Raw genomic sequence first — 15,845 nt, 5'->3', positions numbered from 1 at the left:
TTGGTCTACTTAAGTCATAGCAAAGATTTCTTGAGCTGGGCAAGATAGTGTGTACCTTCAGTCCCAGCTGCTCATGAGGCTGAAACAGGAGAATTGCTTGAGCCTGAGAGCCTAAGGCCAGCCTGGGCAATATTCAAAGAGCCCATCTTAAAAATAAAAGGAGCCTGGGGCTGGGGATGTGGCTCAAGCGGTAGCGCGCTCGCCTGGCATGCGTGCGGCCCGGGTTCGATCCTCAGCACCACATACCAACAAAGATGTTGTGTCCGCTGAGAACTAAAAATAAATATTAAAAATTTTCTCTCTCTCTCTCTCTCTCTCTCTCTCTCCTCTCTCACTCTCTCTTTAGAAAAAAAATAAATAAATAAATAAAAGGAGCCTGGTACTGTGGCTCATGCCTGTAATCCGGGAGGCCGGGGCAAGAGGATTGCAAGTTCAAAGCCAGCCTCAGTAACTTGGCAAGGCCCTAGGTAAGTTGGTGGGATTCTGTCTCAAAATAAAATATAAAAATAAGACTGGGGATATGGTTTAGTGTTTAAGTACCCTTGGAGGTTCAATCTCTGGTACCAAAAATATAAATAAAGGGAAAAACAGAAAAGATTTTTTGTTGCCTCTTACCTGCTTTATTTTGTTTAAACTTTTCCATTTTATTTCTTTATTGTTGTAAAACATACAAATAACAAAGGTTATTATTTAACCATTTTTAAGTGTAAACTTAGTGGCATTAAGTACTTTTCACAATGTGGTACAACCATCACCAATATCTATTTCCAGAACATTTTTTCATTCCTAACAGAAACTCTACACCCCATTAAACAATAACTCTCCATTTCCCTTCCCTTCAGCCTCTGGTACCCTCTATCCTTTTTTCTGTCTCTGTTATTTTCCTATTCTAAGTACTTCATTTAAGTGGAATCATACAGTATTTGTCCCTTTTTGTCTGGCTTATTTCATGGGATCATAGGATAATTCTAGGTTTGCTTTTTGAGGAATGCCAAATTGTTTTCTATAGTGATTTTTACATTTCCACCAGCAAAGCAAGGCACCAAAATTCCAATTTCTTCAAATCCTCATCAACTTTTATTTTTTGGTTTAGTTTGGTTTTTCTATAACTCCATCCCAGTGAACATTCACTGGTATCTCATTGTGGTTTTTTATTTTATTTAAGTTTATTTATTTATTTTTGTAGTGCCAGGTATTAAACCTGGTGCTAGTCAAGTAATCTACCACTAAGCTACACTCCCAGCCTCCTATTCTTTTAAATTAATAGAATCTTCCTGTGTTGCCAAGACTGGCCTTTAATTCATAATTCTTCAGCCTCAGCCTTCTGGACAACTGGGACTACAGGCCCACATGCTACCTCATATGATTTTGATTTGCATTTCCCTGACTATTGAGCATCTTTTCATATGTTTATTGCCATTTGTATATCTTCCTTGAAAAAATACATAGATTTTTTTAACTTTTAATTTAGAATTACTATGGAATGAATAATTCATTTAAGAAATATAAAAAATATATAGGGATGGGTTTGTGGCTCAGTGTCAGAGCACTTATCTAGCATGTATGAGGCACTGGGTTTGATTCTTAGCACCACATAAAAAATGAACAGATAAAATAAAGGTATTCTGTCCATCTACAACTACAAAAAAAATGTAAAAAAGAATATACAAAGTATTGTAAACAATTGTCCTTAACATCAAGGAACTCACAAAGGAGTTGTGAGAAATAATCCCCAAAATATATGAGGCATTCAACTGCAGAAGTAGAAGGCACCCTGCAAACATACAACAAAGCGTCCAACCCAAGCTGTGAGGAAGATGGGAGGGGGAGGCAACCTGGGGGAGAAATGACATTAAAGTTGAGATCTGCAGACTCTCCAGCAGACGCACCCCATGAAAAAATTGGAGGGTGTGGAAAGGGGAAGGACTGAAGAGTATGCCAACCATCATCTAAGCTCAAAGGCAAAATGGGTTTGATCTGTTGACAAAACTGATAAAACAGGATAATCACAAAGTCAATTATGATTTAAGATGTTCTATCCCTGATAACATATATAAGGTCTTGTAATTTATTTAAAGGGTCAGAATCACAAAAAATACAGTGTTTTTACATAGAATTCAGTACTAATGATAAATAATTCAAAAAAAATACTATGAGTAAGAATAATCTATTTTATATTATTCTTATCAGCTATAGTAATCTTCTGAATTTTGCTTGAAGATTTAGCATTCAGTTGTTCATCAGTGAAAGACTAACACAACTGGGACAGAGACTCCTGACTCTCACTGGGCATCTAGCAACACTTCTTAAAAGGCAAGAAAGCACAGTTTGAATTTACTTATCTAACACTTATGTCATATGCCTCATGTGCAGGCATTCCACTAAGAAATTTACAAATATTAACCCACTTAATCCTCGTTTCAGGTCAATACTATGGGGTAGAAACTACCCATACTTTCAGAGTCTGTGCTCTCCTGTTTCTTCTTTCACTGTCAATCATAGTCATTTATCAATGAAAACTGGTTTATGTGCCAGATTTAGAATGCATATTAAAGTTGTAGTTTCTTTCCATGATTACTGTTTTAAATAACAACTCCATTCATTTTTATGGTAAACTTTCTCACACATAACTGTCACCATCTATTGCTGAGATTTTAAATTAGTGAGAATGTAGAGAACATATCTCCAGGACTAGGGGTGTGGTTCAGTGGTAGGATGCCTGTCTAGCATGTGTGGGACCCTAGGTTCAATTCCTAGCACCGCAAAAAAAAAAAAAAAAAAAAAAAAAGCTTTAATTAAATTCACATTATTCTCTCGATACAATGACTGGAACTTACATGTTTATAATTACATAAGAAAATATTTAATGGACTTTTTGTATAGTTTTCAAATGAACACGTAAGTTCCACAAACCCAAATCTTTCTTTCCAGCTAGACACTCTCTCTCTCTCTGAGCTTTAAAGGCCCTTTGAATCCAAAGCTAACCAGTCACTGGCGTGTGGGAATCTCAGACACGTTGCAACTTTAACAATGTTAAAGAATGAATCATTATTTCCCTTGCTTTTTGTATCCCCTTTGTCTATTAAGGAAAAGTATAGATATGTCCAAGCAACCAGAAGCCTGGGAGTCATCTTGAACTCATCTCTCTCCATACCTGTCCCTGTTCCCTTCTCCTAAGTTGCCAAATCCTGCTGAATTTACCCACTTTAACATCTTTTTTCCAACATGACTGCTATAGCAAAAAAAAAAAAAAAAATGGATATCCAGTCTTCCTGATCCTGTCTTAACTACCCTCCAAACTATTCTCCACAGTTGCTAAAATCATCTTCCCTTTTTTTTTTTTTTTTTTGGTGGGGGTGGGGAATATTGGGATGGAACCCAGAGTGCTAGATAAGCACTACCTCTGAGCTACATCCCCAGCCCTAAAATCATTTTTCTAAACACAATATGTGTTTTAATTATTCTCTAACTTAAACCCTTCAAGGGCTTTCCATATATTTCAAGAGAAATCCAAACTTCATAAGAGGAGGTCCTTGATGATTAGGCCTGTTTTCCTCTCCAACCACAACTCACTATGCTCCCCTTTGCCCTATTACCCCAAGCTCCAGCCACATCTAAACCTTACCCTTTCCTACTCTTGTTTTTGTTTACTGTTCTCTCTACCTGGATACTGTTTCATCTGTCTAGCTCCTAGGGAATTCATCAAAGATAACATCTACTCCTAGATGTGTCCCTTAAAGAGCACCCCTCATCGTAAATCCTGAGTTAGGTGCCCTTCATATAAATGTGGACAAAATCATATAGCCAGGACAAAATCAAAACTTTGTGTTGATATTATTTCCAGAACACCCAAGGTCTGATTTTTTTAATTAATTAATTTTTTTAAATTTTAATTAGGTATATATGACAGCAGAATGCATTTTAATTCATTGTACACAATTGCAGCACAACTTTTCATCTGTCCATCCATCTACCAGCAACTAAGCTACTTAAGGACAGAGATTGTTCCTTTTGGGTTGGTATGATCAGCATCTAAGCATCCCTCTGGTATATGGACACACAATAAATATTCGCTAAATGATGAATGAACCAACTGTGAAGATTAATGTGTCATTTTCTCTTTCAGATATATTGTAGTTAGCTAGGCTGGGGCTATAGCTCAGTTGGTAGAGTGCTTACCTGGCATACACAAAGCCCTGGGTTCAATCCCCAAAACACAGACACACACACACACACACACACACACACACACACACAAGAACAAAAGGAAGAAAGAAAATCATATATATTGTAGTTAAAATATGTGTCCATGGTGATTTTCTTTTTGAGTATAAGATGTCAGATACATGAATGACACTATTACCACAAATTCCTAAAGCTTTAAGGAACACAGAAAATAGGAATGTCTGTCTAGGAATGAGGCAGCATAGAGGTAAATAGGCTGTACCAAAAGGATTACCTATTCCAAGAAGCTTCAATACATAATATTCAAAAAGGAAATATTTGGGAGGCAATTAATTTACAAATCTATTTTTAGCTGAGTGCAGTGATACACACCTATAATTCCAGCTACTTGGGAGGCTAAGTAAGTTCAAGGCCAGATTGGGCAATTTACTGTCTCAAAGTAAAATTGAAAAAGTGGTGGGGGTGTAGCTCAGTGGTAGAATGCTTGCTGGATATGATCAAGGTCCTGGATTTGATCCCAAGTATTAAACAAGAAAGAAAGAGAGGGAGAAGGAGAGGGAGCGGGAAAGAAAAGGAAGAGAGAGAAAGTCAGTAAACCACAGAGCAGCTGAATGAACAAAACAAACACCCAGGGCTCAGAATAAGTTTTTTCTGAATTCTCCTTGATCCAGGAGGGCCTTCCAGTCCCACAACCCTTTGAAGTACTATCTTGATTCTCAACTCCCCAGGGATTAAAGATCTTCTTTTCAAGAGCTTCTGGTTTGATAAGACTTTTCTTAGGAGCTGCAGAAGCCTGAAGTTCTCTAGGGCTATGAGGCTGGCTTAAACCCTAAATATTACTTCCACTCCCTCACACCTCCAGAGATTTGGCAATTAATGTTTTCCACATCTGCCCTCCACTCAAATTCCTGTGATGGTCCATAAGGAGACCTCAAAGCCCACCAACTTTCACAATTATTGGATAGCCACTGGTTATCCAGTTACCCAAAGAGAGAATTTGTTTTAACAGTTAATATTAAAGTTTATTAGAAATTTCTAGAGCCACATAAAAATGATTTTCCAATACTTAGAAAACAAAGTAGAAAGAGCACAAGATCAGTAGCAATAAAGAAATGAATTCTAGGGCTGGGGATGTGGCTCAAGTGGTAGCGTGCTCGCCTGGCATGCGTGCAGCCCGGGTTCGATCATCAGCACCACATACAAACAAAGATATTGTGTCCGCCGAAAACTAAAAAATAAATATTAAAAATTCTCTCTCTCTTAAAAAAAAAAAGAAATGAATTCTAAGCAGTGGCAGGTTATACAATTAAATTACAATGGGAAACATTTTAAAATTGCTGTTTAAAAATCTATTTGGGAAACAAAGAGATATGAATTCTTATGGTGGGTTTGGATGTGGCTGGTAAAACCACCATCTTGTATAAAGTGAAGCTGGAAGAGATTGTGACTACCAACCCTACAATGGGCTTCAATGTGAAGACAATAGAATAAAAAAAAATCACAGCTAGCAGTCTGGAATATTGGTAGCCAGGACAAAATCAGAACTTGGTGATGACATTATTTCTAGAGCATCCAAGGTCTGATTTTTTTAATTAATTAATTTTTAAATTTTAAATGCAGAATTCATTTTAATTCATTGTACATAATTGCAGCACAACTTTTCATTTCTCTGGTTGTACACGATGTAACATCTCACCATATGTGCAGTCATACGTGTATCTAGGGTAAGATGTCCATCTCATTCACCATCATTTCTGCCCCCATGGCCCCTCTCTTCCCTCCCCTCCCCTTTGCCAAATCAAAGTTCCTCCGTTTGTCCCATGTCCCCCCAACCCTCAAGGTCTGATTTTTGTGGTTGACAATAATAACAGAGATGGTCAATGAGGCCTGGAAAGAACTAACCAGAGTATTAACAGAAGATGAACTCAGAGATGCAGTTTTATTGGTGTTTGCAAATGAACATGATCTTCCCAATGCCATGAATGCAGCAGAGATCCCAGACAAGCTCAGTGTACACTCCCCACAACAAACAAACTGGAATGTTCAGGCTACTTGTGCTGCTAATGAAGATGGGCTTTATGAAGGTCTTGACTGGCTCTCCAACCAGCTCAAAAACCAAGAATCACCCGAAGCAGTCTATCCCCTGTGCTTTTTGGCAAAGCCAGCTGGCCTCCTCTGGGTACATGTGCACATGTGAGGAGCCTTGGTGGCTGTGTGACTGGGAGTGGGGGCAGTTTTCTCCTATTATGTCTATACACACTATAAGAAAACCAGTATTACATTTTAAGGAAACCTGTGTTATGTTTTTAATGCTACCTTCCATTTCAACATTTTGATGATCATTTTTGTAATTGATGCAGGAATCCTTAGAGCTCCCTGGCGCAACAGCCAAAGTGGTCTTCAGGATGGAAAGATGAGGAAGTTGGAGAAGAATATAGACAGGTCTAGTTAATGTCCTGGGTCTGGCATCTCTGCATACCTGGAGCCCTCATTTTGTAAGAAGGAACAAATGAATTGTCATTCTTTACCATTACTGCCAAAGTTAGCAGCTCACTTCTGAGTGCTTTAAAGCAAATGATCCTAAGAGTAGAGAAGGGAGGAAGAGCAAGAAGAAAAGATTAACATTAAGCAGAGACATGAGGTGGGAGGGGAAGGGAGAGAAAAGGGTAATTGCATGGAAATGGAGAGAGACCCTTACTGTTATACAAAATTACATATAAGAGGTTGTGAGGGGAATTGGAAAATAAACAAGGAGAGAAATGAATTACAGTAGATGGGATAGAAAGAGAAGATGGGAGGGGAGGGGAGGGGGGATAGTAGAGGATAGGAAAGGTAGCAGAATACAACAGTTACTAATATCGCATTATGTAAAAATGTGGATGTGTAACCGATGTGATTTTGCAATCTGTATTTGGGGTAATAATGGGAGTTCATAACTCACTTGTCGCTAATGCATGAAATATGATGTGTCAAGAGCTTTGTAAGGTTTTGAACAACCAATAAAAAAAAAAAAAAAAAAAAAAAAAGCAAACGATCCTCAAGAAGAAAAGGCACTTGCTTACTAGAGTGCAAAGAGGATCAGATTGGGATGTTTACCTTACCTTCTACTTTAGCCCAGACTTCCTGATTTAACATGCTTTAAAGAAATCAGTGATTTCTTTGTTAGGAGTATCAAGATGCTGTAACACTAGAAAATTATCCATCCTTCCCTTAGGCTAATTCTTTCCATTATCTGCCCATTTCCATTATCTAGACACCCTTTTAGTAGCCAAGGCTCTTTCCACAGTGGAGGGAGGCTGAGGGTCAGGTTGAAGAAGTGAGGGGATGTTGCTTTCATGTTCTGGTGTTACTGCCTCAGGTTTTAGGCCCCAAGGTTGCTGAACCCACTTCCCTGCTCTGTGCAGAATGTTCTACACAAAGCAGGAGGGTCACTCCTGTTTGGAGTGATTACCATGCACACTGTCTTAGTTCACCTTAGGCTATTGGCTAGTTTCTGTCCCCAGGACCTCGCACTTGTGAGCTGTGAGAATTTGTGAGCATCAAAAGGTTAATCTTGGGGAAGAAGTTCCCTCCTGACCACCCTTGGTATTGTCCCCCATTTGGTACTAAATCTTCTGTGAAAAACATCACTTGTCTAGATTATACTCCCTGGCCCTGACCCCTTTTCTAGATGATAATAACATTTTAGGAATTGTTTGGAAGTGGTTGTATGCTTTATATTGTCTCCGAATATTCATAAAAATGAAACTAGCTAAGTTCATTCAGTCTAAAGCTCATTTGTCCAGACAACAATTGGTCACATTTGTATCTAAATACTTCTACTAAAGTTTTAAAATTCCTTTTTTAAAAAAGATCTTGAGGGGCTGGGGTTGTGGCTCAGCAGTAGAGAGCTCGCTTGTTTAACACCTGCGAAGTGTTGGATTCAATCCTCAGCACCACATGTAAATAAATAAAAATAAAATTATTGTGTATAACTACAACTAAAAAATAATATATATGTATATACATATATATACATACACACACACACACACACACACACACACACATATATGATTCAAATTATAGAGAAGGGGATATAAGATGAATTTTAGCAAAAGTAAACCTTGGTGGCTAGGGACTCAGCTAAGTTGGTAGAGTGCCTGCCTCCCATACACAAGGCCCTGGATTCAATCCCTAGCACCACACACACACACACACCAAAAAATAAAAAAATAAAAAAAGTAAACCTTTTTTATTGATAACAATGAAGTTATTTTTATTCATGCTATAGTAAATGTGGATAAAGTATTATATTGTAATACTGGTACTAAGTCCAGATTTGATTTTTAACCACAGAGTAATTCCTGAAAAACATTTATATTGTACTTCTGAAATTGGCAGGAATTGCAATTTATATAGATAAGTACATAAATACACTTCTGTACTTATGCTTAGTCTAGTACACCCAGTACAGTGCTAGGCCTCACTGAATACTTGTGGATTGGTTACAGAATGAAGAGTTTTCTTTGGAAGGAGGAAAAAAAAAATGATTCTAACTAACTTACTTTATGATGAAGGCCCCTGACAAATTTTCTTTGGGTTTAAATATCCATACTACTTTATTCACCTGAGCTATTATAAGAATCTAAGTTTTAAGACATATGAAAGCAAAAATAATTAATCTTTATTTTATCCTATTTAAATATTTTGAACACCTATTCTCTGCTTAGAATTATGCTAGATGTTGGGGGGGAGGATGCTTGTGGCTGTAATCCCAGATTCAGCAGGCTGAGGCCAGGAAGATCTAAATTCAAAGTCAGCCTCAGCAATTTAGTGAGATCCCAAGCAACTTAGTGAAACCCTGTCTCAGAAAGGGCCAGAGATGTGGCTCAGTGATTAAGTACCCCCAGGGTCAATTCCTGGTGCCAAAAAAATAAAAAATTTTTGATACTAGGAGTGATCTGGATGTGGTAGTCCCTACCTGTAATCCCAGCTCCTCAAGAGGCTGAAGCAGAAAGATCACAAGTTCCAGGCCAGCCTAGGCAACTCAGTAAATCTCTGTCTCAAAATAAAATTTTAAAAAGACCTGGGCTTTAGCTCAGTGGTAGAACACTTGCCTATCATGCATGAAGGTTCTGGGTTTAATCCCTAGTTCTGCCAAAAAGAAAAAGAATTATGTTATGCATTAAATGTATAGTTATTGGAGAAAACATAAACTAAGTAATTTTGGGCTAGGGATGTGACTCAGTAATCAAATGCTTGCCTAAATTTCCAGTACCATGGAGGGGGGTGGGGGTGGGATGGCCATATAGAAACTAATTTTAATTGTGCTAAGTACTATGAAGGAGAAATACTAGATGCAAGGGAAGCATACATACAGAGACTTAACACACTTGAGAGTTCAGGGAAGGCTTCCCTGGGTAATCAACATCTAAATAGAGCCATAAAGTATGGTTAGAATTTAGTTAAGAGAAAGAAGTATAAGGAAAAGTTCCAGGCAGAAGCGCAAAGGCACTGAAAGAACAGTCAAATGTAGTGGAATTATGGAACACTTAGGTAATTATTCAGACAATTTTGACAAAAATAAACTCACAACATTTAAATTTTAAAAAAAATTGTAGTTGTAGATGGACAGAATGCCTTTGTTTATTTTTATGTGATGCTAAGGATCAAACCCAGTGCTTCACATATTTTAGGCAAGCACTCTACCACTGAACCATAGCCCCAGCACCACAACATTTAAATTTAACCCACAAAACTTGCAATTTCTAAGCCTCATCTTCTATTTATGACTCACTTATAGCTTGGATTATTTTTTGATTAATTTTTGTTAAGAATACACTGAGATCCTAGCCCGTGTTCTATTATCTTCTACTATGTCCAATGCTTAAATAATAAAACAGATAAATATCCATCCAGGAGCAGTAGTTTGGAACACTGCAAAAAACTCTGAAAAATCTTTGATATTAAAGACATATTGTTTGTTAGGGGTTTTTGTTAATCAAGAACTGAGGGCTGGGGATGTGGCTCAAGTGGTAGCGTGCTTGCCCTGCATGCGTGCGGCCCAGGTTCCATCCTCAGTACCACATACAAACAAAGATGTTGTGTCCACCAAAAACTAAAAAATAAATATTAGAATTCTCTCTCTCTCTCTCTCTCTCTCTCTCTCTCTCTCTCTTAAAAAAAAAAAAAGTTTTTTAAAAAACTGAACCAGAGGCATTTAACTGCTGACCCATATCCCAAGCCCTAGTTTTTCATTTTGAGACAGGATCTCTCTAAGTTACTTAGGGCCTCCCTAAGGTGCTCAGGCTAGTTTTGAACTTGGGCTCCTGCCTCAGCCTCACAAGCTGCTGGGATTACAGGTATGTACCACCACATCTAGCTACAAATTCATAATTTTTTACAGCTCCCTGGAATATTTTCCACTTAAAAATAAGTAACAAATTTCTCTATCCCAATCTTTCAGAAAAGTTAGTGCTTTGAATTAATTATCTTTTATATTCACAATTTTAAGACTCCTTTTATATTGACAAAACACATCAAAAGATTGGTTAAGTTTTTTAAAGTTACTGATTTTTTTCAGATGCAATATCCTAAATAGACTATATACTAATATACTAAATACTATACTATATACTAATATACTAAAGTACAGCATGTTTTATAAAAGAATCATGGTACAAGTACATAGCAAGATATATTTTAAATACATTATAAATGCTAACTAGGAGCTTTTCCTTCTTACAGCATATCAAAGTATTAAATAATCTGAAGATTTTGCCCTGTTCCAGATACCTGCAATTTAAAAATCACTTATATCAACAATGTGTATTTGTTATGTTCTTAAACCCTGAACCTACTAATTGCCTCAGTCAGCACAACAACCTCATACAGCAGCATATTTAAAAATTTTATACATACTTCTGTATTCCTAGTCTTCTAAAAATGTGTATAAGTACTGATTTGCCATGTTTTACTGCTTTCTATAGGTTATATGTAAATTATTATAGAACTTTACCCCCATTTATATAAATAGTTGGTTCAGAAAAAGTTTATGTAGCTAAGCAGTTTAAAAATAATTTTTTGGAACTTATACAGCTTACTTTAGAAGACCTCCTAAACAGACCTCAGAGGGGCCTGGTATTCCAATATGCCACAAAACATGTTTCTTATATTTTAAAACTAACCAACTACCTCCAATTGCTGAAATTTTACAATTGGTTAAAGTAACAATGTATTGTCTCTACTATTGTAGTCATGTATTGCTGATTATTCAGAGAAAGGAAGTATCAAAATTAATTTTTAAATAGCTACAAGATGTAATGGTTCAAACATACAGGGTTTGAGGGTACATAAAGAGATATTATAACAAATATTAAATGTTTTAATCTTTTTTTATATGTGTTCTTTAATTTAGAAGGAATGAACTTCAATGAGGGAGAAAAATTCAAGGTTATAGACATTTGTACACAGTTCTCTGGAGTAACAATTTTGACTTAGAAATCAACTTATTATTTTCCAAACTCTCTAAAGAATAGATCCTGCAACATTTTGTTTGCTTTGGTAAATAAGTATTAAATAAGGCAAATTCTCTCGTTAGCACATGAAAAACACAATGAAAAACACTGGAAATTAAAAATGCAATGAACCCCTTTGATAATATTCAGCTTTAATAGTTCTTTTACATACAATGATTCAAATTCTTAAGATAATTATTGTTTAATCATGATGTCTACATGGAAAGAATTTTCCATGTTATACTGGATCTGTGATACATGTTTACTTAAACAGTATATTAGGGGGAGAAGGAGGGAACAAATATGTCAAAAGTCAGGAGTAAAATGCATTGGTACATTACCAAAATTAAGACACTTGCCTGAAAAAAGAAAAGCTTGATTATAATATATAATTGATACACACATATCATGGCTCATTCAAAAGCATTTTTAAATCCATAGTAATTTTTAAAAGAATAAACTATTTGAATGGTTAAGTCCATTGACAAGAAAGAAAAGCTTACATTATAAACCTGCAGATTATTTTTTAATTAAAAGAATAAATATGTGAGTATATTCATGATCGGTCTCTATTTAAAATTACTAAAGGAATGCTGAAATTGAATCTAGAAAACATCAGTTTAAAAATAAGTTCCTCAGGAAAAGAAAAAATCTTAGTATGCCATCAAGATAGCAGTCAAAGGAAGACAATTGCAAAACACTGTTGTATTCCTTTTTTATTCTATTTCTTCACAAGCCAGACCATAGTGTAGAATGTCAGTTTCAACCCACTTATACTTTGGTGATCACTTGGCCTGCCAGTGTGTATTAAATTCCATAATATAAGCTAGGTGTGGTGGTGGTTCCATCTACTCATAGGCTGAGGCATGAAGGTCACTTGAGCCCAGGGGTTTGAGGCCACACTAGGCAACATAGCAAAACCTGGTCTCAAAAAAAGAAAGGATGATGGATGGATAGATAAATCCCATAACATACTCTATTACTGTACTCTTACAGAAAGAGGTAACTTGCACTACTATACTAAAAGATGGTACTATATAACTTGAGTGTTATATAGTTCAGTATTAAATTTCTAAAATAGCATCAATTATTTTCCCATTTAAAAAAAAATAAAAGTTTTGATATGCCTGTATACATATTGTCCAGAAATTAAAACTTTATAGTGTCCATTTACAAAGGACACTGAGTAGGACTGAGAGAAAAAAAAAAACTTCAAAAGTAACCAGCTGCATTTTAAAAATGTACAATGTCCTAACAGACTTGCTTGTACATATGAAATACTATGTTTGAAGTATTGTTCTGGGTACTTTGAGGAGTCTGAGGGCATGTTGGTGCATACACACACACACACACACACACACACACACACACAGAGAGAGAGAGAGAGAGAGAGAGAGAGAGAGAATAAAGAAAATTAATCTACATGAAACAACTACTGAACAAAAGATTATCAGTTTTGACATGTCAAAATTTTTAGAAATGGAGATTAATGGTTTCCCAGAGTTAGGGATGTCAGGAAGTGAGTGTGGTTATAAATGGACAACACAGGAATCCTTGTAATAATGAAAAGTATTCTATATCTTGACTATGGTGGTGGTTCACACACATGGAATAAAATTGTATAGAATGAAACATACACAAACACTTAAATACAACTGGGGAAACTTGAATAACTTCAATGAATTTTTATGAGTGTCAACATCCTGGTTGTGATATATATTACTACAGTTTTGTAAAATGTTTACATTGGAAATTAAAAGAAGGGTACCAGGGAATCTAATCTGTATGTATAATTCCATACAACTGAATGTGAATCTATAATTATCTCAAACTAAAATGTTTTTTAAATGTTAAAAATACACTTTCTCTATTCTAAATACACCTTCCCCAAAAGACCCAAGGAATAAATATCAAAATCCCAGTGACAAAAGAAATTACCACATAGATGTAATAGTAATTCCCCTCAAAAAAAAAAAGAGTAAACATTATTTTCTTGCTTTGTCAATATGTTCTCAATTTATTTTCAATAATGTATTAATTTAAATTAGTTTAAAGAGTCACATCCTATAAATTCAGGATTTCTGATGACATAGAAATGATAAATTGTTACCTTAAAGTTCAAATGGTGGTGAAATCATCTTTAATCCAAAACAATGTAAAGACAGAGGAGAGCCACCTTTATCTCCTCTATCCATGTATGTTGATAGATAAGAAGCAAATCCTCCCCCACTCCTACCCCCACCCACATCCTTAACTTCTGACTGCGGGGGGGTGGAATGAGAGCACCTTAAGGATTCTCAAGTCTGATCTTCTCTAAGAAAAGATTCAAGCATATCATTTTTCTTTCACTAATGCAAGACAAAAATACTGCGTAGACCAGTTTGGAATTTCTTTACTGTGAGTAAATCAAAGGTGGTCAAGACAGGGTGACATGCAATGGCACCCAGATAAAACGGATCTATCTGATTAGGGTAGATTCTCATCCACGTAAAATAAGTTCCAGGCATTTCGTAAGGTCTCCATGCAATCTAACAACTGGCCTGATTGCATTGAAAATGGAAATCAGGAAATCAGCCCCCCTCACACCATTTTAGCATCTTCGCTCTCTCAACTCACCCTGCAAAGACCTGCTAAGGAGAATGAATTCTTCCACAGTCTTTGCAGTGTGTTGGAGGAAATTAGGAACGTGGTCCTCCCGTCCCCATCCCACCCCTCCCCTAAAACCTCAGCTGATAAGGGAGCGAGATGCCCCGAAGCTGGGGGAAAGGAGGGACCTAGACCCGGACCAGGCAAGGCCAGGGCACTGGGCTGTGAAGGGTGAGGCAGAGCCAAGGGCGCGCGGGGATGAGCGACCGCAGATCTGCTCTGGGAGAGGTCGGGGGCGTCGGGTACTGCCGGGCCGAGGGTCCAGAGCGAGGGGTGACCGGCGAAGGGCAAGGGCCAAGCTCACCCGCGTTTTGCAGAGTCTCGATGTTTTGAGGTCTGGTCGCCAGCTCCGCCACCATCTGCACGAACTGGGTCCGGGCTTTCTGGTACTGCTCGAACACTGGGGGAGAGAGACTCGTTGGAGCGGCCCGCGTCGCTAGTGCTCGCGCCGCCAGCCCGTCGGGGCGGCCCGCCGGCCCCGGCCCTACCTTGCAGCACCTGCCTCTGACTCATGGCGCCCGCGGCCGCTGTCTGCCCGGGACCGGCTCCGCGACGACGCGGCTCGCCAGCGCCCAGCCCGCGAGTCCGCGCAGTGGGCGACCCCGGCGAGGACTCGGCCTCCGACGGGATCCGTTTCTGTGTACCCGCGTCTCCCGGGTAACCGACCGGAACCGGAACGCGGCCGTCTCGCGTCAACGGCCAGTCCCGGGCGTGACGTCACGGCCGCGGTGTCGGGGAGGCCCGCGCTGGGCTGCCGCTCCTGGACGGCCAACCCCGGGGGAACCCCGCCTGCAGGGGTTCCCCCGGTGAGTCAGCCTCGCCAGACCGCGGCGCGGGTCCTGCACCGTCGAGTGTCACTACTTGCCAGGGGTGCGGGTGGTACTGGGGACCGCGGGAGGACAAACCCGCCCCAGACCGGCGGGGCGTCTTGAGTGCGGCACTGGAGAGAGCCCCCACGCACCGGGGGAGTTTGGTTTAAGTGCGGCGAAACAAGTGAACAGCGGTGGAGTTGTCTGAGCTTCGACGGTCAAGAGACATCTCATGTGACAGTGTATAATCTGATAAATACATTGTTGTTAATGCAACCCTAAACTCAGTGTTTTCCTTTTTAACCCAGCTTTGACATATCTGGCATTTCTTATTTCAAGATTCCTGGAGAGTCACAAGGATGCCCACACGCTTAATTACACTATATTGAAAGCATTTGATAAGCTCCCCTAGAGATTCAGTGGAAAAGAAGAGGTGGGAATAACATGATAAAAGTTCTGTCTTTGGTCGCTTACTCCTCATTAAACAATTTTTGCTGTTTCTTCATTTTCATGTAATTTTAAATATTTTGTCATTTAAATGTATGCTTCATTTTATTGCTGAGTGACATTTATAAAAGAAAGGGAGAGAGAATCTCTACCTGGAAAGCCAGACTTCCCTAGTTTACACAACTTAAACTTTGTATCCAGTTTCTTTTTTTAACAAAATTTAAGTGCATGTACTTAGTCTACCACTGGTTTCTAGATT

At 38.3% G+C, this 15,845-nt stretch overlaps 1 protein-coding gene and 1 pseudogene across 2 annotated transcripts in view; one reads left to right on the top strand and one right to left on the bottom strand.

Annotated features, from left to right (window-relative positions):
- SPAG6 (sperm associated antigen 6) overlaps window positions 1-14,973 on the bottom strand; it is a gene marked incomplete at its 3' end in the record, with an annotated part of 58,550 nt that extends 43,577 nt beyond the window's left edge. The window contains exons 1-2 of the mRNA XM_081300288.1: window positions 14,819-14,973; window positions 14,635-14,730 (exon numbers count right to left, since the gene is read on the bottom strand). Of these exons, the coding sequence (XP_081156414.1) occupies window positions 14,635-14,730; window positions 14,819-14,843 (121 nt within the window). The 5' untranslated portion in view covers window positions 14,844-14,973. The remainder of the gene's footprint in view (window positions 1-14,634; window positions 14,731-14,818) is intronic.
- Window positions 5,502-6,382, top strand: LOC308652273 (ADP-ribosylation factor 2-like; annotated as a pseudogene). Its single transcript has 3 exons — window positions 5,502-5,733; window positions 5,893-5,900; window positions 6,026-6,382. The product of its transcript is annotated as an ADP-ribosylation factor 2-like (transcript).
- Window positions 14,974-15,845: the final 872 nt, after the last annotated feature.

The sequence above is a fragment of the Spermophilus citellus genome (genome assembly GCF_964194105.1).
Source record: "Spermophilus citellus genome assembly, chromosome: 6".
In the NCBI taxonomy this organism is placed as follows: domain Eukaryota; kingdom Metazoa; phylum Chordata; class Mammalia; order Rodentia; family Sciuridae; genus Spermophilus; species Spermophilus citellus.
The sequence above is the reverse complement of the archived record's forward strand: the minus strand, read 5'-3'. Positions and strand labels throughout refer to the sequence as shown.